Source organism: Pholcus phalangioides, unplaced genomic scaffold, assembly GCF_987345545.1.
Source record: "Pholcus phalangioides strain wild (caught in Gottingen) unplaced genomic scaffold, Ppha-v1.0 ptg000004l_1, whole genome shotgun sequence".
Lineage (NCBI taxonomy): Eukaryota > Metazoa > Arthropoda > Arachnida > Araneae > Pholcidae > Pholcus > Pholcus phalangioides.
Window position 1 is genome coordinate 10,884,638 of NW_028301597.1, and position 25,072 is coordinate 10,909,709.

A 25,072-nucleotide genomic window follows, 5' to 3' on the forward strand; every position below is an offset into this window, starting at 1 on the left:
GTAAATTTACCATTAGGTAGCTTGATGTATTCAAACCACAGTTTCTGTCTTTGGACATCATTTTGACCAACCTTGCCGTAGCAGAGATATCATTAATATCATCGCAATACTTTCTCCAAGAGGCTCTGTTGGAATCTCTGATGGCTTTATTATAAGCAGTGAGTGCAATTTTATATTACTGCCACTTACCACTTTTTTTTAGCTCTATTAAAAAGCCTTCCACTGCTTTTTACTCAGCTCTTTTGACCACGAAGGCACTAATTTCTGTGATTCCGCATTAGTAGTCTTACAATTTTGGTGAAAAGGTTGGAGAATGACATGTTTCAGCTGGTCAACAGACAGCTCCAAATCGAGTATTGGAGGAAAACTTTCCAAATTGACCAGATGCCAAAGCTTGAAGATCCTCTTTGTAAGCAGCCCAATTAGTTAACCTTGGATTTCTACTTACTGTTACTGTTCTAATTGGTCCTGCAACAGAGTAAACATGTTCAGACGGTGGTCTGACTGCATGATTTCATCGGAGACCTTCCAGTCTTCAATGTGATCATAGCATAAGCTATTACATAATGTAATGTCAATAACCTCACTTCTATTAACAGTAACAAAAGTAGGTTCATTACCTTTGTTAAGAATGTACAGATTGTAATGTAATATATGTTTTAAAAGATCCTCACCTTGTTTATTGCAATCACTGCTCCCCCATAAAACATTAGCATTAGTATCACAACCAAGGATGAGTTTCTTTTTACCCACGCTGCAATACTGGAAAAGTTCTTTAGCAGCATTTGAAAGTAGGTCTTTTTCTTCAAATGGAAGATATGCTGACATGAAGACATTCTTTTTTACGTCCTTGAGTTTCATAAGCTATCTTGATAGCAACAGTGTCACTACTCAGATATTTTACAAGATTTATCACAGTGAGCTTAGCACTGGCTATAATGCAAGCCGTAGGTCTATCACTGAAAACATAAAAGATATTATATCCCTTGACCTTCAGACCTAAAATTTTACCATTTACAGTCCAAGGTTCCTGTATCACGGTAATGTCAATCTCGCCTCTAGTCATCTTCATACCTAGTAAGGCAGACACAGAGCGACTATGATGAAGATTGACTTGAACAGCTTTGATTTTACAATCAAAAGGTTAGAGGATAGTAATAAAGCTATGAAGGCAAATCGCCCCCATTTGTATCATCAGAAGAGGGTAGGTCAGGGACACCCTCTTCACTCAAGTCCTACCAATCCTTATTAATCTCACCTTCAGATAGGTGAGTCAGGCTGCACTTTACTTTCCGAGCCAGATGTAATCTCTAGCTTATGAATTTTAAGTAATTCATTTACTTGCAGAGTAGTAGAATTACTTGCTTGAGAGAGGTTGCAGATTGCTCTGACATGCCCTGCTTTGCTTTCGCTTCCTCATTGGAAGTGCTCAAATTATTTGCTTGTGAGGAGATCACAGAAGCACTTTGTGTACCCTCCTTCACTTTGGGATCATTGAGAATCTTGATGATCCCCTGATCTATACCAATATACGCACCAAAGTTGGCCTGTTTGATTGCTTCTGCAGCCTCCCGTCCAACCTAAAAGATTCATCTTATGGAGCATCTAAGGACTGCCGAGCACGAGTTGTTAACCCTTCGACCGTTACGCATATTCAAAGAAAATCTTCTGAATCGGGCACACGATTTTACCAAAATCCTTTGAAAAACGGCAGGGCCTCTTGAGGTAAGACGATGCCTTCCCCCAGTTGTCAACAGTAGGGTGCCGGATTTTCACTGATAGGATTCCTCCCACCGCAACAATAAGGCCAGAGGTATGAATAGGTCTTTTGTAAGTTGATGATAATAGCCTTACTGAGTGGAAAAGGTCCATGAAATTCAGGGAATAAGTTTTCCGTCAGTAAAAATTCTTCTTTCCTCCTGTTTCTTTGACTTCACGCAAAATGATTCCCATTTATAGTGATTATAAAAATTACAGCAATATCAAAATCTGCTATACTTTGATATTCACATACATTCGATTGAAAAAATTAAATGACGTATCACTATGGATACATCTGATACGAATTCGTATACAAAAATGTATAAACAATAGCTTTAATTTTCCGTAATAGAGAGGTGTCACATTTAAATTTTACAGTCAATTTTTAGCTCCAATCAGCGGCCAATTCTAGGTCTCACGGTCCATTTGACAATTTTTTTAAGTACTATAGCTTCGATGATTCTAATGAACTTTTATGAAAATTTTTACACCCCAGAATATGGATTAGTGTCCAACCTTGGGGTCCTTTATGATTCTCATCATTTTTTTTCCCATGCCATAAATTCACTTTGAAAGGGGCTCCGAGCGCAGGGCATGCTGTCTTAAACCACGAGCCCAACCAGTCACGACCCAGAGGCCTGGAGTGCAGACGGGAGGGGGGCAAAAATAAAATCAGGTTAAAGTTTTCGAAAGTAAACACGTAGAGGGCCCACGATGCCCTTAAGGCGATCGTGCCTAGGGTCCTGTTTCAGGATGGGGGGGGGGGGATGCATTCAGAAGTTAAGTTGATTCTTCATAATTGAGTATTATTCAATTTTTCTATCTCAGTAGGCTGATACGAAGCTTTTGTGTGTCGGTTGCGGTGTTTATACGAAAACTTTTTTTTCTTTCTGGTCATCTTTCTAGAGAATTGAATATTTACAAGAAATTACAATACATTTTACTGAAGTTTAAATCAAGATTATAATATGTAGTAAATGATTCTTTTTTCCCATTCAAATCATTATTTTCGATAATGAAATGAAACATATATATATTTTTCATTTGTATGGAAAAATTCAAATCCATAAACAGAAACAAAAAAAATCAATATTATATATGATATGCAAAGGCCTTTGTGGCAGTGCTCCTCAAAGTGTGCATCGCGACAAGATGGAAGTATCGATAAATATCACCCTATTAATGCTTCGAAGTGATTCTGTTATGAATGCACATTACCTACTAAAATATCCCGGGGAGCCACCGATGAACCATGACTGGGGCAAGGGAACTGCGAGTGACAAAAAAAATGTCCATCACTAATTTAGTTGATACAGTACTTTGATTTTTGAAGAACCACCTCAAAGTGCGTAAATAAGCACACAAATCAATATCTTGAGCTCGCCACTATGCCGCTGTGAGTCGCGATGAACCTTCCGAGAATGCTATATGAGTACGCATCCATTGTTTGTGTGTGTGGGATTGGGGGCGGGGGAGGTCGTGCCCACGAGAGGTAGTCATCTCGCTTATCTGCCCTGACAACGAATTGTTCGTACAGGCATACATTCGTTAGCCATCGAAAAAAAATTGTGACTCGGTGAAAACGTTCCAGAAGAAAGACACACAAAACACATCTTGATGTATGGGAGCCAACTGAATTAATATTCAATGAATAGAAAGGATTTGGTGGAAAATAAATCAATGAAACGAATCTGTTGCTTCCATGCATATTAACGAAATTAACAAAGAAAACCAATATACGTTTCCACCTGTGGAGCAAAATATCTTTAGTACAGAACAATGCTGGGATTACCATTTACCCATTTTTGGTACAAAGTTTAGATACGTGAAGAATTCACGCTAAAAGGCGTGTATCGATCGTCTTGAAAAAAAAAAACAGTGTCGGATTATCTTTGCCATTGTCAAAAGTTACCTGTTATCAGGACTCAAGAATCAAGAGCTCAATCAACACTCCCAAAGACGAGGGTGGGTTGGTTATTTTGGGAGTGTTGGTTCAATACGGATGAAAGTATTTAGGTGAAGGGGGGACGCGAGCATATAAATGAGTACGTATTGGTGAATAGTCTGAAAAAAAAAGAGGGGGAAGATATTTCTTTTCTTATCAAAAGTACGTTCGGAAATGAGGACAATACATGTCTATTAGTGACAATATACAAATACTACAACACAACAGGCAAAATGCCCAGCGAGGTGGCTGAGAAAAAGATGCCCATAACAAATATGGATGTCATCTATTTCAAAAATAAAGCAACCCAATTAAAAATGTATCGTCTCGTTTTTCTCAGTTCGATTTTATACGGTGTTTGCTAAAAGAAAACAAAAATGGGAGATATAATATGTGGCCCGACCAAAAATGAATAAGAAAATAATTTTTCGGACGAACAAAAATTAAATGAAAGATATAATTTGCAGTTCTGTTGACGGGTAAAATAGGAATAAAAACCAATATGGGGGCAGTAGTATACTCTGTACTGTATTTAAAATTAAATTGAAAATCAAATCGAAAATTACGTATCGACTATATGAATTGGGCAAAATGTTCCATGGATGTTCAAGATCAATTGTGAATATCGATCTCAACGATTTCCTGTTCCTGACATCAGCACATCAAGCATTGGCCAGGGATTTCCAGCCACTTTGCGGAATAGCCGGTCTAAGCCAGAATCATTCCTGAAATTCAGACGGACTTTGGCCAAAACTCTTGGCCCGTTCGCGAAGTGGCCGGCCCCGTCTCAAATCGGTCGCGATTCGGGCTTTGGCACTAACATGTATATAGGTGTACTGCTTATATAGATTCTTTTTCTAAAAATCAACTGCATATATTCAAACTTTTTTCTCAATCTCTAGGTCATTTTACATGTATACATTATTTTATATGGTAATTTTTTTTAAATACCAAAGAAAGTTATTTTTTACTCTCTCTCTCTCTAAGGGGCCGTTCAAGTATTACGTAAGCAAATTTTTAGCCATTTTTGACCCCCTACTCCCCTTGTCAGCAAAAGTAAGCAAAACGCTGACCCCCCGCCCCCCTTGTCAGCAAAATTTTGTCATCAGCTCTGCCCCTCTGAATCCTAACGCATATTTCTGGGATCAGAGACGTACACGAGGGGGGGGGGGGTTCTCTCGTGCCCCTTTTCCACGATCAAAAATTTTTTTTTAAATTGAAATTTCGGAAGAAAATACCTTTATATGTTATTATAATCAATTTCTGTTAATCTCAATGTTATTTGAAGGCTATGAGCTAAAAATTTATCTTTAATAAATTCATCGCGACCCACCCTCTAAGTCATATAATGATAAATTACATAAAGTTCCTTGGCCGGCGGACCAAATATAACCCTGGGGGTTACTTGATGCGGCCTGCCCTCTTCAAACCTAATTTTGTAAAAATGAACTAAACGGCACATTTACAGATGGCTTAAGTGTTCCGTGGTACAATTTTCAGAACATTTAAGCAGCCCGTGGCATATTTTCAGAACACTTAAGCGACCCGTGACACATTTAGAGATCCCTTGAGTGACATGTGACGTAGTTTTAGAGCATTTAAGTGGCTCCCAGTGCAGTTCTACATCACTCAAATTACCCGCGGCACATTCTCAGATTATTCAAGTGATGCGTGGCACAGTTCCAGAGCACTTAAGCGGCTCGAACACATTTCCAGAGCACTTAAGCGGCCCGGACACAAAGGCAAAAAGGTGCGGTTTACACTAAGATAACTTATCGTGCAGGCGGGTAACTAGGCTGGGGCGACCGGGGCCCTCTTTGAACTTCCTCCTTGAGAGAGAACACACATTATTATTATTATATTTTTTATAACAAGCTGCAACATTCCCCTCCGTTATATTTATTACCTCACCATAATATTATAAATTATAATGCAATTGTAAATCCTATAATTATTTTGATACAGTAATACCCCAACTTACGCTACCACGAGTTGCGTGACCTTCTATGAAAAGTTGCATGTTCTGATATATTCAAACTTAATCACGGTATTAATGCTGAGATAGTAGAATATGTTAAATAAAAATCAAGAAAGAGTTGTTTTATTCGATCAGAACGCCATATGTAATGAAACTACATCGATTTCTGGGAGGCTACAGTATATAAAGATGAAAAATTTGCAGTGATTTAGAAATTAAATCTCAAGGGTTTTATGATACCGGCCATTTTTCTGTTAAAAAGTCATAATTTTCAACACACCCGGTAAAACGGGCGGGGGGGGGGGGGTGGTTGAAAAGGGGGACTATTTTTAAGGTTAGAAAATGAAAAAGAAAATATATTTTTTCCCACAACGTAAATGCAAAAAACATTTTGTTTGCTAATTGATCATCATAGTGCACCTCCCGGAAAGAAATGCTAATTACGGACCTGGGGGAAAGATGAAACCAGTAAGGTGTGACGGACCAGAGGTGTGCCAAAATGGATGTTGTCGGGCTGGCCGAATTTATGGCTGCAGCCCTGACTGAATTAACCTACTTATTCAATTCTTGAATGATTCTCGAACTCTCAAGAATCATTAAAGAAATATTATCAAAGAAGTATTACAAAAAATATTATTACAATTATTCAAGAAATGATAATTTTTAGAGAAAGAAATCTTGATATTTAATTTCTAAAGAAAGTTAATTTTAAAAGTTTAAAATTTTGAACTTGTCAGAACTATTGCTGTATTTAACAAGTGCAATCAATTATATTACGATGTTTCCGAAGTTCTTTGGGAATATTAAGAAAAAGTGTTCTTCACACAAGAAAAAAAACAAGTTTTCTTAAACGCACAGTTATAACCACACACACCCGCACAGAGATTTCGCTATTCAAGTTCTTATGTGTGTTCTCTATTATAGTACATAATAGAGAACACAGTGTCCTTTATTCATGTCTGCTTGCTGTATTATGTGCCAGTGAAGAGCATCCTACAATGAGATTAGCATTACTGAATGCAGAGGGAGGAGCTCGTCAAACAGCATGGGTGACAAGTCTCAGACAAAGCAACTAGGGGAAAGCACTGGCCTGACCAGGACGCGTTGACGCGTCCTTGCCCGTTTTCGAGAGAATTTTTTGGTTGCGTCAACACATCCTTGCCCGTTTTCGAAGGAATTTTCATGACGCGTCAACACGTCTTCGACGATTGAAGGGTTAAGCAGTAGTTCATGGCGGCCATCTTGGAAACAAAGAAATTTCGCAGAGAGAGAAAGTTGCAGAGCGAGATCGCGCTTTAATATTTAGCGGGGAATTATGCTGTTTCTTATGAATTAAACAATTTTATTCAACAGAAATGATTGATAAAACTTCCTTTATATCATTGATGTCTTTGAAGTGAAGTTATTCATCGTTATATTCTCCAAGTGGTCTACGTACGTGTATGTTGACATCGGCGAGCGAAGCCACGACGAAGTGCTAGCATGTTTATACTAAGGTAAGAATTATTTTAATGCTATCAAACTATATAGCAAGAGTTTTTAAAGATATTCTTAATATTTTTTTGCCTGGTAAATGCGTTATCTAGAAATATAAATGTCTATAATGTCACGCAATCAATACTGAAAAATATCAAATAGCCATGTATATTTTGGATTGTATTGAAAATATTTACGTAGCAAATGAAATATGAATCTGTAATTACTATAATATTTGCATTCTCTGTGTTTTGCAGAATGAAAATTTTTTAATGAAAAATTGTCTAAATAAATTGAGCGTATAAATAAATAATGTGAATATTATTGGTACGATAAAAATTGGGCTTGGATGACTATGTTATATAATCAGTAGTAAATAAGGAAATTGCAAATTTGTATTTTAGATTAATCCCCACCTTCAATGCATAAAAAAACTGATGAGCTATAATTGATTGATAATAAATTATTGCACGTAATTGACAAAAATTTGAATTATTTTTTGTGATAAGCAATGTTAAAATTAAAGTAAAGCGTGGTAAATTTGCAGTATAATGGTAAGTATTAATTTCTGTAAATTTCATGCACTGAAGGATTAACATCTTGATTTTGATTATCAATCTTGAACTGTTCAAATAAACAATATTGTAAGACTTAGTGAAAGTTAAATTTTTGGAAGAAAAAAAATCATATGCAACTTGAAAAATTGCACCCTGTAACTCACTCTGAGATGAAGCATATTTATGAAGGAATCATGTTTTGTTGAGATATAAAATAATGAAATTTGTATGATGGGACTAAAAAACAAAGTTGGAATTTTTCGGCACAGTTTTTAGTGTTGAAGTATATGTGCCATCATCATGAGAGTAGCAGATTACTGTTCGAAACTTATTACTACTTCAGTATTTGGTGTTACGGCCTCGCTGAGTTCAAATATGATTTTTTGCTGACGATTGTTTGATTTTATGTGTATGGTTAAACACACCTTCCAGAATTTTTATCTTGGATTGGACAAAAATTTATTTTTTTCCATGTCAAATATTTTAGAAGTTTAAAATAGAATATTGAGACTTAATGGAATTTATAAATTTTCAAGAAGCATTTATTTTTTGATCATGTTGTTAGTAAACAGCTGATACATTTGTGTATACATTTGTGAGACTTTTTTAACTCAAAAAATTTTGTTCCCTAGGAACTTAGCTGTATCTAGCTATGATGTTATGTGAAGGTTTCACGAAGCAAAGGTAATTTAATTCTGTGTATTTGCCTTTAAGTAATATAGTTTTTATTATTTTCATGTAAACTAAAATATTTCCATGCATGTGATTTAATGACACATATTTCAGCATTATATCACCACATTTTTATTGATTTCATTTGTATCAACAACCCTAGTGGAACAAATACAGTCGAACCCTAATTTAATGCCACTATCTGTCCCAAAGAATTTTGGCATTATATCGGATCTCGGAGAGGCTGTACTACATAATTTCACATGTTTGTTACGAAATGTTATATCTCAGTGTCTAATTTATGTTACTCCATGAATAACAACCTATTTGATATGCATTCAATTTTAAATTGTAGTGTTTACAATTATATAAATTTTCTCAATCACTTGAATATTTCTCAATCACTTGAATATTTCTCAATCACTTGAATATTTCTCAATCACTTGAATATTTCTCAATCACTTGAATATTTCTCAATCACTTGAATATTTCTCAATCACTTGAATATTTCTCAATCACTTGAATATTTCTCAATCACTTGAATATTTCTCAATATCACTTATATAACAGAAATATATTGTCGTACCTCTGAAATTATTTCAGTTCTGCATAAATATAGCAGCACATTTTATATGTACAAAAACAAAATAAACAAAGGGGGAAAATTTAAAGAGATGTATTTTTGTACTGCTCCAAACTTGACCAGTATGAGTAAAAACATGCACTGTTGAAAAACTTGTCTTGGCAACCTTGAACAAACTGGTGCAGTATGCTTGTGTGGTACACTTTCCCTTATCAACAAATCCATTTCTTGCATAGGTTGACTCTTTATATAAATGGGCTTTGTAAAGCACTGTCAAAACCTTTTGACCACACACCAGTCTCTATTCTTTAAATCATTTTCTCAGACTGTTATATAGACCGTTAATAACAATGGAATGAAAAGATAAATCTTCAACTCCTATATAAAAAGAAAAGCAATGATGAGAAAGGAAATGTGGGAATTCTCGCAAAATGACACAGACTTTGTATAAATCCAAACAATAGTTGGTATTATAACACGTTCACACTAAGATGGGTGTTTTACATTATAGTCCATGTATGGAATATCAATTCATTGAAAATTTGTGGCGCTAAGCGGGGCTGGTGCTATAACAAGGTTTAACTTTATATAAATGAAAGGGAGGACATAGCAAAAATTCTCAAGGGTTTTTTTTCAAACTGATATTAATTCTTTGAAAAAATTATAATTATATTCACCATTGAGCAAATTTTGTGAATGGAAATAATAAAATACCTTTTAACTACAGTGACATCATATGACACTGCAAAATCTCTGTTAATATAAATGAGGGTTCCCCGATCTACAAGAGATTGCTAAGGATGTTTTAGAGCGAAGCTAAAAGTAGAGTGAAAAACAAAATAAGCTGCCTGCCAAACAGTTTTTGCTTCATGTGTGTGCGACCAAAATTTTAGGGTAGAAACAGGACTTGAAAAATTAAAAAAACATTTTAGGCGTCACTGAAATTTCTTGGCAGCCAAGTATTTTTAAGAGAAATGCTGCAAAATAAAAACATTATTCGACTTTTCCGGCACTTGATGACCTTCCCAATGTTAGAAGATGCACAGACATAAATCCCAAAACATTTGTGATCATGCATAAAAAATTTTAGGTGCCAATGTAAATTTATTTTTGTGCCATGGCGACTTGGCTCCTGGGATTTATCAAGCCCTAGGTAAATACATCTAGACATGAACAAGTGCATTTGTGTTCAATGTCAGGCCTCCCTTGCAAAACGCAGTTGATGCATTTTGGTTCCTACTGTCATAAAATTGTGTCAAGTCACCTCAATGTCGACAAAGTTCTATTGTGCACAGTTAATGTGTACTTATACAACTAAAGACTGTGTTATAGTTCAAAATAAAATGTATATCATGTTTGAAGATTGATAAGCATAATAAAAGGTTTTTTTTCCTTCCTCCCATTTTAATTTCAGGTAAATCAACATTTGAAGATGCAGATAAAAATGAATCTCTGAAGAATTTTTGTTCTTGAAATAGTAATTTCTAATAAGCATTCAACAAATAAATTGTGATTATGATATCCCTCTATGGACATATGTTTGAAATAAAATGTTTTTGTATGACAAATCATGTGTGCTAGTTCTGTCATTTGTGTTTATTTTATATCAGTGTTCAATATTCATGCTTCTATCAATAACCAACTGAAATGAAGTATACAGTCAAATGAGTTATCAGGTGAAGTTATTTGTTTGAAGCTAAGTATGAAACACATAGATTGGTAAAACATCTTCAATATTTTAAAAATATATATACATCTATATTAAAGTTGCTTAATACTTTAATTTGTTTAAAATATTATTGCTTGCACTAACAGGTAAGTGCTCATTCATAGAAAATCATGATCTGATTTTTTTAAGACTGAGGCACAGCTTAAAATACAGAACTACAATAAGCTGCAAGGCATAGATAGTTATCTTTTAATTATAAATTGTCAATAATTTAAAATTTAGTGGAGCTCTAAAAAGAATTTGTAATTCATTGTTTCAACAACGCCATTTGAAAACAATAAAATATATAGTAAAATAATCATTTAACGAATTAATTTTTAAATGGCACTCAATATTAAAAATAGTATTCAGCAGGGCCCTTGGGTGGGGTGCCGCCCACCTTGATTTAAAATGATTTTTGTTTTTTTTCGTTTCCATTAATATGAGGCCCAGTTCTATGCAGCTGGGGCTCCCATATACTCTTTCCTTCAAGTATCCAAAAGCACGGGTCCTTGGAAAGATTTCAAGTGTGGGGTCGATGAGCTCAGACAAGAAAAATGTTTTTACTAATTATATACTGAATATTATTTTAAAAAATGTCGCGTCCTCATACGTTTACAAAATAACTAAACTAGCTAGCGATTATAAGAGTAAAAAAATGTTTCAAAGAGCACGGATGACAAAAATTTATGGCGAGAAAAAAAATCTATCGGTGAAAAGTTTGTTTACAATCAGTGATAAACATGAAATCGCTGCCACCACTGCTGTGGAAAAATGATGGTTATTTAAATAGTAGTTGTAGGGTTCGAATGGCATTCCGAAAAAACCAAAACCAAAAATTTTCTCCCCGTCTAACTACTATTTCACATCATGTGATCTTAAAGACCGGTAGTTTGTGGTTCCTCTCAACTACCAGTAGTTGAAGCGGTCCTCCGACCGGTAGTTGCTAAGGTCTAGTAGTTACTAAGGACTGCAGAGATAGTTCACCCCCTTTGTTGTAAAAAACTTGGCTTTTTCAGGCAAAATGGGATTGAATTTCCTATTTCTACAACCTCAACATATCTAATTTAAACATGCATGTACATCCTTTATGTGTACATCTTACATTATGTTTAAATATACATTTTTGTAAACGTTAAACTATGTATTTGATTAATAAAATTGACCGTACAACAAGGGAATAATTTTTCACACACTAACACACCCACTTCTGCATAATTGTATCTGTATCTTGAGTTGTATGCAAAACTGCAGCAAGAAAATTGTTTGTGGTAAAATAAATGAATTTGGATAATGAAAATTCTGAGAAATCAGGATGGTGCCTAAATTTTTTTCTTCAAATTTTTCAAACTCTGCAAAAAATGTATTCAAAAGTGCCCTGATCCATCAAAAATAAAACCTTTAGCTATGTAACCAGAACCATTAAGTTTTTATTTTTTTAATCGAACCCAAACTTTCAGGAGCTAAAGTCACATGCTTCTCTTTTTCTTGAATTCCTCATTGTTGAAAAATATCCGTGTTTCATTAAATTAAATTTTGAAAATGTTTCTCTTTCTTTAAAAAAGCAGTAATAATTAAAAAATGATCTGGTTGGAATGAACTGGAGGAGATAGCAGTTATACTGAGGATTCATTACTCTGCAGGCCCAAATTAGCCATTTTGGGAACTTAAAACTACAGAATAACTTGAATTATCATTAAACACAAATGTCAATAACATTATTGTGTATTAATATCACTTTACACAAGACAACCTGTCATGTATAGCAACAGAATGCCTTCACCTGGCTGATGATTTTAACAGGCAAATTTTTGGAGGTTGGGCTTATGAGCATCTTAAAAAATTAAGCTAAGGCTTATTTTCTGGTTAGGTGTTATTTTTGGAGAAAACTATACTTTTTGTACGGTTTCACTTTAAGGTATTCGTTGCCAATGTTCAATTCAAAAATCTCACAAAGTTATTTTCTTTTCGTTAGATGTTATTTTTGTCTCTTGATATTTCAGTTATGAAAGTCAGATGTACCTGTATAAAACTTATGAAAATGTAATGCAAACATGTAGCCTAAATATTTTTTGAATGAAAATTCAGTTTACATGCATTGGTTTACTTCACAGAGGCTTCAATTTATTTGTACAAGGATTTGTGTGTGTAGAAAATTATTATGTATTATAAGTAAGCAATAATTTTGTTAGATATGTTTATCACATATCTAAGTTCATGGTTTACATTTTCTGTTTGCGGTTTCTTGTAACATTTTAATATGTGAATCTCATACCTAAATCTTATATATAAATGTGAAAGTATGTCTGTCTCTTATACAAATCTACAGTTTTAGGCTGATCGTCGCCAGATTTTGCATATATACCAAACAGGACCGGGATTGAACCGTAGGCTACTTTAAAAGTTGGTCAGAGCTGGGCAAATGCCCGAAATGGGCGAAAAACTGTCAGGCAACAATGGTTTTCGAGCCTCAACAATTACTTTTGGAACGTTTACTTTGGTTACTGTGGTTTCCAACAATGCGTTTCAGACGTGTATATATGCCTTTACAATGGTTTGTCACACCTTTAATTCTGTTTTTATAACAGTTTATTCCTTTATAACGGTTTGTAACTTTTCCAATCCTTCCAGTAATTGGAGAAAACTCGGGAAAAGCGCCGGGTATTTCTGCTAGCTTATATTCAGGGTATCCTGTAAGTGCTAATGCAGCCTTTATCTCATCAACCGCCCATCGTAGAGGTATAGTTTCAATTTAAAAAATGCTTTAAAGGCGTTTGAATAATATTCGCTGCACAAGCTGGACGTATGACGTCGTTGACAACAACTACGATGACAAAATTGGGAATAAAAATGTTTAACGCCAGCTGATGAACTCAATGCTTGCCTCAAATCATCAACACTCTGGCACCAAGTTAAAAAATTATCATTATCCACTAACATGCGAGTTCAACTGCAAAATGACTCAGCACTGCGATCATTTTCACGTCAGTTGATCAAACTTGGCAATGGAAGAATTCCCGTAGAGACCCAAGCACTGGACTCATTAGGTTCACAAATGAATTTTGCCAGTTGTGAAACTCAGTTCAAGAACTTGCTGACAAAGTCTTCCCAAACATTCAACAAAATCACCGAAACCATGAGTGGCTTTGTGAGAGAGCGATTCTGGCATCGAAAAATGACAGTGTGAACAAGATCAATGAAAAAATCCTAAAAATTATTCCGGGAGACTCCACATCTTACAAATCGGTTGACACTGTCACAGACACAGAGCAGACAGTTCTGTATTTTGTAGAATTTCTGAACTCTTTGGATATTCCGGGTGTGCCACCACACAATTTGACCCTCAAAGTTGGAGACACTGATACTCTGCAATGGCAGCAGACTCTGCTTGAAGAAATTGCACAATTACATCATCGAAGCACCGATTCCAACTGGATGTGCCAAAGGAAAAGACAGTCTTCATTCCACGTATGGGGTCATTCAAGTATTACGTCAGCATCGGGGGGGGGGTTTGGATTTGCTGGCTTTTGATGAGGGGGGGGGGGTTTGAAGGTTGCTTATACATCATCAACTACCCCTTTTTGAAGATATGAAATATTCTAAGCTGCTGACGAAATTTTGTTGGAAAGTGGGGGGGGGGGGAATCAAAAATGGCTGAAAATCTGCTTACGTAATACTTGAATGGCCCCTATCCCAATTATCACTGAAGAAATGCCATTCACTTTAAAGCGATTACAGTTCCCGATTTATTTAACTTTTGCCATGACAATCAACAAAGCGCAAGGCCAGTCGTTAGCAGTGGCAGGTATCAACTTACTTGAGCCCTGTATTTCTCACGGACAGCTTTTCGTCGCGTGTTGGTAATCTAAAAAATTTGTACATCTACCCACCAGATGGGAAAACAAAAGATATTGATCATTTGATAATTTTTGTTGCACCACGGTCATTCTCTGCACACGAGGGCTAATTAGACCGGGACCTACAATTTATTGCCGATTCCGAACGGCAGGCTTGTTTTTTATGCTCATTGAGAGGTTGGTGCGCTAACCCCTCGATGGGGGACTCCCTTCGGTAGCAATTTTTTGCTGCGGTCAAGTCACCGTTTTTTGTTGTACCCCTGTGTCAGGAAAGTTTTCTGACAAGGACGAACCGGGTATCGAACTCGCGACACCTCTAAACACCCTTTGGTACTTTAGGCGAGCATCGTATCGACCGGGCTACCGCGCCTCAAAAAATATTGAAGCGTTAAAAATGATAGCTGAGCACCTGAATATAATAGGAAGAACGTCTGTTTCATTGATTATGAGGAGCCGTTTGATCATGTCAACTGGAGCGAATTCCCACTATTATAAAGAATCGGATGTCCAGAAAAATTATTAAACCTAATTTGTGACCTATATACAAGACAAAAAGCGATTAGAAGAGGGTGATACCAAACCTGTTGTGGTGTCCAACAAGGATGCCTACTATCACCAAGGTTTTAATGCCTTTTCAGAACTAATTTTAAATGAGGCTTTTGATGAATGCAATGCTAGTATCCGAATATGGGGATGGATAGTGAAAACGATAAAGTTTTCAGATGACCTTGCTCTATTGGCAGGATCCCCGGCAAAATTGACGTGACTACTCTTGAGGATTTAACGTATTATTAGTAATTAACATAATTATATATATGAATTATTTGTTTATCATTATATCAAATGTGATATTGTTAACAAAAGTAATTAGGAATTATTTAGGCTGCATTGTTGCTTAAAATATAATTAGAACTGAAAAAATTATTCTAATTTTTAAAAAGTCGACATCTACAAAAAATTTTAAGAATAGAACAAATAAAAGATATTAAAAAACTTTTTAGAACATGTTTGCCTTAATTGAAAAAAAATTTATTTCTAATGTATTCACTTACAGAAAAAAATTTATAATATTGTTTCAAAATAGAGGGAAAAATAGCATGAAATTGAAATTAAAAAAATTTAAATAAATAGATTGAAACTTACCCTTGAAGTTTTAGTGATCTTCAGACTTTGTTGAGGAATCACTGCCAGCCATTTTTTTAAAATGCTATCATCTTTAGGGGAAGTGGAACATTGAAACTTCCTCTGTTCCATCGTAATTCCCGCAGCAGTTAACAATTGAACATTTAAAAACCATGTTCTACTTTTGGTTTTTACGTGCAGAGAAAAAACATGACAATGAATTTTTTTAAACAAAAATTAGAATTATCCTTAATGAAGAGGATGGACTCAACATTCAAGCAGGCTGGTGGCATTTAAAACCAGTTTTTCCGAGCCACCAGAGCAGAACTCATCCTTCAGTGGGAAGCTGGTTTTGAGGCCTTCTTTATAGGGTGTTGATCAGACCCCCAAGCCCCCTCCCCTTGCTACGGCCTTGATGTCAATTCATATATATGCGTATACATTAGATCAGTCGGCTTCAACTTTGATAGGGGGGGGGGGAGGAGGCAGTTATGTTAGAACAAGGTTAAATCAAAACTTGTATCTCATATTTATCGCCGATTCGTCAAGCAGAGATCGTACAAATTTTTTGATAATTGCTTGGGAGCGAAGCAGTTAATAATCCTTTGCCTGATATGTAACACGAATAGAATCAATGAATGAAGCAAATAAAAGGAAGAAAACAACATTCCTAACGCGTTTCAATAAACAATGGGTGCAGTCTTCAGAGGACAAATCATGCTGACTAGGAATACCACTTGAAGTGGTTACCAAATCTTAATTTTTTGTTGCTCAGCGGAAAAAAATACTTCTGTTTGAGTCAGAAATCCTGACCCCGGCGATTGGCTCACACAGACAAATTTTTTCCACTGAGCAACCGAAGATTAAGATTTGGTAACCAACCAAATGGGATCCCCAGTCAGCATGATAGTTTATTTTATTTTGAAAATGATCAACTAATTCTTGATCACTGAAAACTTTTATATTATTTCATTTTGAACATTTCCAACTAATTAATTGGCTTACAATTCAATTTTTTCTTACATTTGCAGAGAAAGGACCCGATCCAAAAACAAATGAAAAATTAGCTGCCATAATAGAGGAAGCTCGCAAGCATAATGTACCAATGTCTACTTTGGAAGGAGCCATGAAGAAAAAAAGCAGTGTATGTTGATAGATCTGTTTTGTGATGTTTTCATGAGTAATAGTTTTCTTTTCCAGCTAATGATGGACTGGAAAAGAATAGTCCCACTACATATAAATAAGGACTGAATAATAATTCAAAGCAGAATTTTGTTCGAAAGAAAAGATTGGTTGACTAATTAAGCTATAAAAACTTTTTCTAAATCTTTTTTTTTTCAAATTCTTCAACATTAAACCAAGAATTCAAAACTCAATTTTCCAATATTATAGTAAAACCTCTTTTTTTTCATCACCACCTGACAAGTCTGCAAAGGTATAGTGGTTGTGAGATGTAGTTAGTTTTTTGTATTTTTCCTAATTAAGGCTTCAATGTATTGCAGTCTATGCGTACAGTTAGTAAGTCTATACTATATATACAGGGTGTTTTGTAAGTGCTAGCACAGCCTTTATCTCCGTCGTAGAGGTATGATTCTCATTTAAAAAATGCTCAACGGGCGTTCACAAATTATGCTTTGGCTAATTGAATGCATCCTTAATAATTACAAAATAAAATATAATAAATATTATAAATAAAATTAAAAATAAAAATACTAATATGGTCAAAAATGTAGTGATGCAAATCACTGAATCTTTTCTGAAAGCTAGTAGAAACTTGAGTGTGTGATGATTATTTTTCTTCATCAGTACTTGCTGAAATACTGAAGTAGAATAATACCTTTGTAGGTATGATAATAAAGACCAAAAAAAAATTTCATGTGAAATTCATCAGGGATCCCTTTATATGAAATGCGTTTAAGATGTTTACACATAAAAAAGTTACATTCTGTGTTTTCTGGATAAAAACAAGAAGAAAAAAAATTCAATATTCGGCTACCACGTTCAATGCATTGAAATGTTGAAATATATATTCTCAAAGTGAGGAAAAATTTCTAAATCCATAGAGTTTTACAACAAAACAAAGTACTGTTGATCAGATGGATCAAAGCATTTCGTGTGCATATAATTCATTTGCCAGTGTGTTTTCCTCAACATTTGACATAGCCCCAAGAAATGCTTGATCGATTTAAAGGAAAAAAAAATTAAACTGGGAAAGTTAATTTCCTTGTTGAAATTGTGTGTGTTCAGGGTTCGCACATAATTACAAACTCCTTAAAAACTCCTAACTTTTCATTTCCCTCTGAAAGGGCCCTTATAACTCCTTACTTTTTGCAGCCGCGCCGGAAAAAGTCCTTTTTTTTTCTCTGAAGGGATGATCTTTCTTAGAATAGGCATTCCCCATGGTGATGAATAGCATTGCCTAGGAAAATAAGAGGAAGCTTCCCCCGAATATAAAGAGGAAGAAAAGAGAAAAAAAACATGCTCTCTCCCTTTGTAATAGGAAATGTGAAAGCAGGGGATGGGATTGGAACATCCAATGGTTGTGCATACCTGCCAACCGTTACGATTTTGTCGTATTTAGTAAATTAATACGATTATATTCTTTTGCTTCTAAAAATATGATTTTTTTACCAAATCGCTAGTTTTGATGTGTTTTCTTGCCTATGTCGCAAACTGGTCAGCGTTGGAAATCGATGGTCCGTAGAACGACATCACTCCGCTGAACCAGTAGCCGAAGATTCCCCCATGCCCAGTGGTGAGAAAGTTTTTTTAAGTTTTTACTTTTGTGGTGAAACGATGTCTCGAACCTCCTATATTACGCAGTATACTGAATGCAGACCTCGCAGCTTTCCTATTTTTCCTACTTTCGCTGCAATCATCTTTTTTTTTACTGCAATTCTCTCCTACTATTCCTATTTTATCCCTCTTTCCCATTTGCTTACAGTCAATATCTCACTACGAAAATTCCGAGAAACCGCAAAATGTCACTGCTTTCCGCGGTTTTTTTGACGTGTTTTATTCACATTACAACTCGCTACTGAAAAAGAAGAAAGGAAAAAAAAATTTCAGTTCCACTGGAGTAAGGGACGACAACAAGCGTATCTTTTTGCCGCCGTGCCTTAAAGTGCTAGAAACTGAAGTCCAGTGGGGAAATTCCATCCAACAATTTGCCCTTTCATACCATGTGCTTTCATACAAAAGGTCATATAATAATAATTTCATATTATTTAGAACAATAGGTTTCGTAAAATAATTTGCAAGATTACATTTGATATTTATATATTTCAATTTAAAAAGCAACCTAATACATTTCTATAAAGAAAATTGCTCATTTCATTTACCTGATCAGTATTAGCTGGATAGGCAAGTTTTGTTAGTACACAACCTTTAGCAATAGATAGATATGTGAGGTGAGAATATTCTCCTGGATGTAAAAATTGGAGAATAATCGAGAATATTAATTTTTCTTTTAAATTTAAATTTTTTTACTAATTTTGTTTATATTGTGAAATATAAATGAGTTTTCATTGCCTGAAACATTTGCAACAAAACAATTTTTGGTATAATCACCCCCCAATCATCACCAATGGCAACTTTTAGTTTGAGAATATTCTCCAGGTCAAAAGAAATTAAACCAAAGTTGATTGATAAAGGAAGCTATTCTTATACAATCACTTTTTCATTATAAGAAGATACAGAACTGTTGTTGTTTTTCAATGCACATTCATTCAAATTCTGTATCACTCACATTTCTTTAAAAGTTGTGCAATTCAGCCCTGTTGGTTTAATTTTCTTGCTTTCACACTTTAATATTGTGATCTACAAACTTCAATGTTCCCATCTTGACGGGAAGAGAGACAGGGACAGAGAATATTCTTTCAAAGGACTACTATTATAAATTACTTGAGAATATTCTCTCAAAGGACTACTATTATAAATTACTTGAGAATATTCTCTCAAAAGACTACTATTATAAATTACTAGAGAATATTCTTATCAAAAATAATAATTATTCTCAAGTTATTTATCGAGATTAGCCTATTTATTATAATACATGTTATTACATATAGTCTTGATAATACTCTCTGGAAAGATTTCGGTAACTGAAGATATTCTCTGGAAGCACTATTATTATTAACTTCAGAATAATTCTTATTATTTTCTATAAGAATATTCCCCAGTAATTTATGAAAGTACTCATTCCAGAGAATATGACATGAATGTCGCTCTCCACTTGTTAATACAAGATATACAGAAGATTGGATGTTGTGAAGATATTTATTATTTGAGATGTCAATTTTTTAAGGAAGGAAAAAACTCATCTCTGCCTCTACCGGGAGTCGAACCCGGGTCCCTCGATTGCCGGACGAGTGCTCTGACCACTAAGCTACAGAGGAGATAGAGATTTTCCTTCGCTAGAGCGTATATATGCCGAACGGAACCGTGCGATGGACGGTGAAACCGATCAGCTAATAGCTCATGGACGACGAGCTACCAGAGGGCTATATATATGACATGAATGTCGCTCTCCACTTGTTAATACAAGATATACAGAAGACTGGATGTTGTGAAGATATTTATTATTTGAGATGTTAATTTTTTAAGGAAGGAAAAATTCCAGAGAATATTCTCAAGGATATTATATGTAACTATATTATAAATAACAAGAGAATATTTTCATCAAGAATTAGTGCTCTCTCAAGTTATTTATAATAATAGTCCTACCAGAGAATATTCTCCAAAAGATTATTCTTGAGAATTTTCCATCTCTAGCAATAGGTAAAGAACAATGAGGATATTTGTATTTAGAACACATCACAAATTTTATTTATTGATTATAATCACAGTAACTCAACCAAAGACAGTTGCACATCAGACTCAAATTTTTTTTCAAATTCAACATGTACAGGTGGGGTCGAGGTGAGAGAATACCCAAATTTCAAACTACTTGTTCCGTGTATTTGTAGAGCTACATGAATTTGAATTTTGTGCAACTGTTGAAAAAACCGGAAAAATGATTTCGTTCTTTTTTTGTACAACAGCTGCATTGGAGCGATATAGGAGTGATAGGTATCTATGAAAACAGTATTTTCTGTACATTCAGAATGAAACTATTGTAACATCTGTGTAGAAAATGGGAGAATCATACCACATTTTGAACATAAGCTTCTAATACAAGATATACAGAAGACTGGATGTTGTGAAGATATTTATTATTTGAGATGTTAATTTTTTAAGGAAGGAAAAAACTCATCTCTGCCTCTACCGGGAGTCGAACCCGGGTCCCTCGATTGCCGGACGAGTGCTCTGACCACTAAGCTACAGAGGAGATATATATATATATATAGCCCTCTGGTGGCTTGTCGTCCATGAGCTATTCGCTGATCGGTTTCACCGTCCATTGCACGGTTCCGTTCGGCATATATACGCTCTAGCGAAAGAAAATCTCTATCTCCTCTGTAGCTTAGTGGTCAGAGCACTCGTCCGGCAATCGAGGGACTCGAGTTCGACTCCCGGTAGAGGCAGAGATGAGTTTTTTTCCTTCCTTAAAAAATTAACATCTCAAATAATAAATATCTTCACAACATCCAGTCTTCTGTATATCTTGTATTAACAAGTGGAGAGCGACATTCATGTCATAAGCTTCTAAGTTTTGAAATTTCTGATTTTATTGAAAGTCTGCCATTATTTTGAACAAAAAAGCTTGAAGAACCAGGGTTTCTAATTTTTCCTGTTGTAACAATTGTATTAAAACTTTCTGTTCAATGAATTTCTTCGCCTTACTTTTTTGGAAATATTTTATTTAATATAAAAGTTGCTCTTTGAACAGAAAATCAAAGTAAAAGCAATTTTTCTCAGAGAGGGTATGCAGGTAGAACTTTTCATTTCATTGGATACAAACCACACATGTCTTCTACTCATCAAAAACGAATTTATTTTTAGGAAATAAATACATAAATAGATTGTGGTCATGGCTCTAGAACCAGGGTGAGCAACTTCTCTCTTTTCGAGGGTCGACATAAAGGGTAGACACAGCACCAGGGAAAATAACTTTGGTATATACGCACGCACAAAGGTAGAGAGCTCTGGTATATAATCCACTATTAGTATGATTGCTTTCTATGACATCATGGGGCCACAAAAATTTTTTGACAGGATTTAACTAAACTAAACTCTTCATCTAATTAAATACTAGTTATAAATAATTATTAATGAACTATTATTAAAGAAAACTTTTTCATCGTTCTCTTATTTCAGCAAATTATGAATGTTAATGCCAAAGTGGAGAATGTTACTTAATTCAAAGAAACATTCATTCATCAAACAAAGAAATAATTTGCCTTTTTGAAATTTGTTGTTCTAAATTTCGTGACGTGCTTTTCTAGTTTGTTTTTCTTTCCTGCTAGATAAATACTGAATATTTTTATACCAATAGACAGCAGTACATTAGTTTTGAATTTTTATAAACTTTTAAAAGGAAAATTTTTGAGGGAAATTTTGCTTGTTGAGATTGTTACTGACTTCTAATGATTGCACATGAAAATCTGTTACTTCCATAACTCCCACAGTAGGTTTTTGAAATCATTCATGTGACCTGTGTGTTGAAGGAGGTTTTTGTGTTTGTGTGTTAAAAAATACAAACTGTTTTTGTCAAATCAGAAATAATTTTTCCTATCTTAACCACAGTTTCATCAATCAAAACTAATATAAAAAATATAATAGTTTTCTTATCTTGCTGCAGACGGCATAAAATCACCTCGGGCTGCATGTAGCCCGTGGGACAGCTGTTGGCGACCTCTGTTCTAGAGCATATTCAAAATATCTGAGCCATATATTTTTTGTTTTTACTGATAACTGTGTATACAAAAAAACTAAATGACAGAACAACCAACAAAGTTCTGTGCACTAATTTTGAAGAAATAGCGGGAATAAGAACTTTAAGGTCTCTGAACCAGATGAAGTTTAAAGTGATCATCACAGGCTTTAGAATGCCACTTATTTCCAACCTCTTTCCCATCAAAGATCCTTTTGAAAAATGATGCAATAGACAGATTGCAGTTTAAGAATATCTTAGTTAAAGCTTGGAACCGATTCAAATTTCTAACTGGTAACTGACCAGTTAAAAAATAATAGATGTTACAAAACATATTTTATTGATTTCACTCACATATTCGGTGCATAAAATCAATATGAAAACCTATTTCATAAACAAATATAGGAATAGGTTGAGAAATTAAAGCTTCCCACTTCAAGCCATTTAATATGCTGAACCTAATTGCCAAAACCTGTAATTTCTTCACTTAGATCTTGTTTTTTAAACAAATCTGTTATTTTTAGTTATCATTCATTGATTTTGAAACTACTTTCGATTATACTGTTGCTTGTTTGCGTAGGAACTCCTCTCAAATGGTATTTATGAGGAGATGAGCTGATTCTTCCAAGGATATGGAAAATATGCTTACTATTCATAGTAGAAACAATTTTAGCCTCGTCGTCTAAAATTCCCATCAAACTCAATTTGAAACTGAAATCATTAGGTTGTTAAATCTAATTTGTTCAAAATATTGATTCAAATATTTCTAAATACGGTCACTTATCCAAAATGTTTTCAAATCAAGTTAATTCACAAACATTTAATAAAAATTGTAATCAAATTGATAAAGTTGATTAACTCAACAAAAGCTTTTAACTGCAATTAACAATTGATCGATTAATCGCACCAGTCTGAATACAAAGAAAATTAAGAAATTTCTTTAATTTTGCTGTAAGTCTTGAAGCAGAATTGACATTCTTGTCAGTCATTGCTGACATATAACCTTTTCTCACTTTTACGAGTTTGTTCATAAGAAGTTGATATTTTTCTTAAATGCAGAATTTGATACAATTTGTCATGAAGGCCATGAAGTATTACGTCAGCAATTTTTGACTCTCTCCCCCTTGTCAGCAAAAGTCTGACCTACTCCCCCCCCCCCATCTCCTATCACATATTGGTGGGATCAGAGACTGTATGTAGAGAGGGGGGACATAGGGGAGGGGGCTGCTGCTCCCGAAACGATCAAAAAATTATTTTAAAAAAAATATATAAAGGTATTTTCTTTCACAATTTTTGTTATAATCAATTTCTAATTATTTCAATGCTATTCGAAGCTAAGAACTCAAAATTTCCTTTTAAGAAATTCATTGTTACCAACCCTCTAAGCCATATAATGATAAATTCGAGATGTGGCAATGAAGTTGCGAGACGTGGCCTTTTTTCATATCGTAGCAGTTCATCTTTTTGGAGCCGATGTTGATCCTGTCTCTGGTGATTTGATGCACATCCTCGAGGCACTCCTGTAGTCTCTCAACATATTCTTTTGACATCGTGGCGCTTGCGACACACAGATCAAGAAAAGTTCAAAAAGAGCCTACCGTATGCTTGACAACATCTTCAGAAGGTGAGATGACAGATCTGTTTTCATCGGAAACCGTAAAACGCTGGTAGCCGAAAACGCAAGTTCACGGTCGTAGCACAAACAACGTGGTCGGGAAAGGGAAACAGCGACTTGCATCTCACATGTTAAAAAAAAACAGGTCACCACTGTTACGCGTTGGTGGGGGGCGCTTCGTCGTTCGGTAGGCTAGCTCACAAGTAGAATACAGCGATTGTTAATTATTTACATGTTTTATTTACAATTCATACAACCATTATAACTTTAACGGCAGGAGCGTGTGGCGGACATACGGAGAAGCCGAATGCAAAAAAAAACAGATAATGATAGTCGGCTTTGACTACATAAAAATACACATGTTGCCACACTGACATAAATAATAATAAAGAATGATAATAAAAAGTTGAAAAAGGGTCGCTACAAGCAGATGATTGTCCTGGATGAAATTTATGACAGAAGAACTAAACATAGGTAGAGAAGTCACAGCTGTAAGTTGTCACTAATGAATTTGAAGCTGGTGTTGTACATTGATGCTCTGGCTTTAATAATTTGTCTTGATACAGATTTCATAATCATTAGTTCAAAAGAAGGTTTGCCACAAATACTTAATAATAATGGTATTGGAGTTGAAATGGGTAATCCAGATCTTCAACAATGCATTGTTTATATTATTTGCTAAGATTTTAATGCCTTTATTACTGCACCATAACAGTATCAGTATGTCATCTGCATAAACAAACTGATGGATAGAACTTGGTAATTGAGCAAACATATCATTCATATATAAATTGAAAAGCCATGGTGATGAAACTCATCCTTGAGGAAGGCCTCTGTCAAAATTGATTAGATTTGACTTGTGATTTCTTCAACTAATATAACATTTTCCTTCAGATAAGAAACTTTTCAACCAAGCAATAAATTCACCACAAAAACTTGTGGATTGAAGTTTATATATAAAAGCAGAATGTATATTATATATAG

General features: G+C 34.8%; 1 protein-coding gene across 1 annotated transcript in view; it reads left to right on the forward strand.

The window, feature by feature from the left end:
• Positions 1-25,072, forward strand: part of LOC149086531 (translational activator of cytochrome c oxidase 1) — a 200,184-nt gene that overhangs the window by 23,533 nt on the left and 151,579 nt on the right. The window contains exon 3 of the mRNA XM_089255999.1: positions 16,691-16,803. Within this exon, the coding sequence (XP_089112125.1) occupies positions 16,691-16,803 (113 nt within the window). The remainder of the gene's footprint in view (positions 1-16,690; positions 16,804-25,072) is intronic.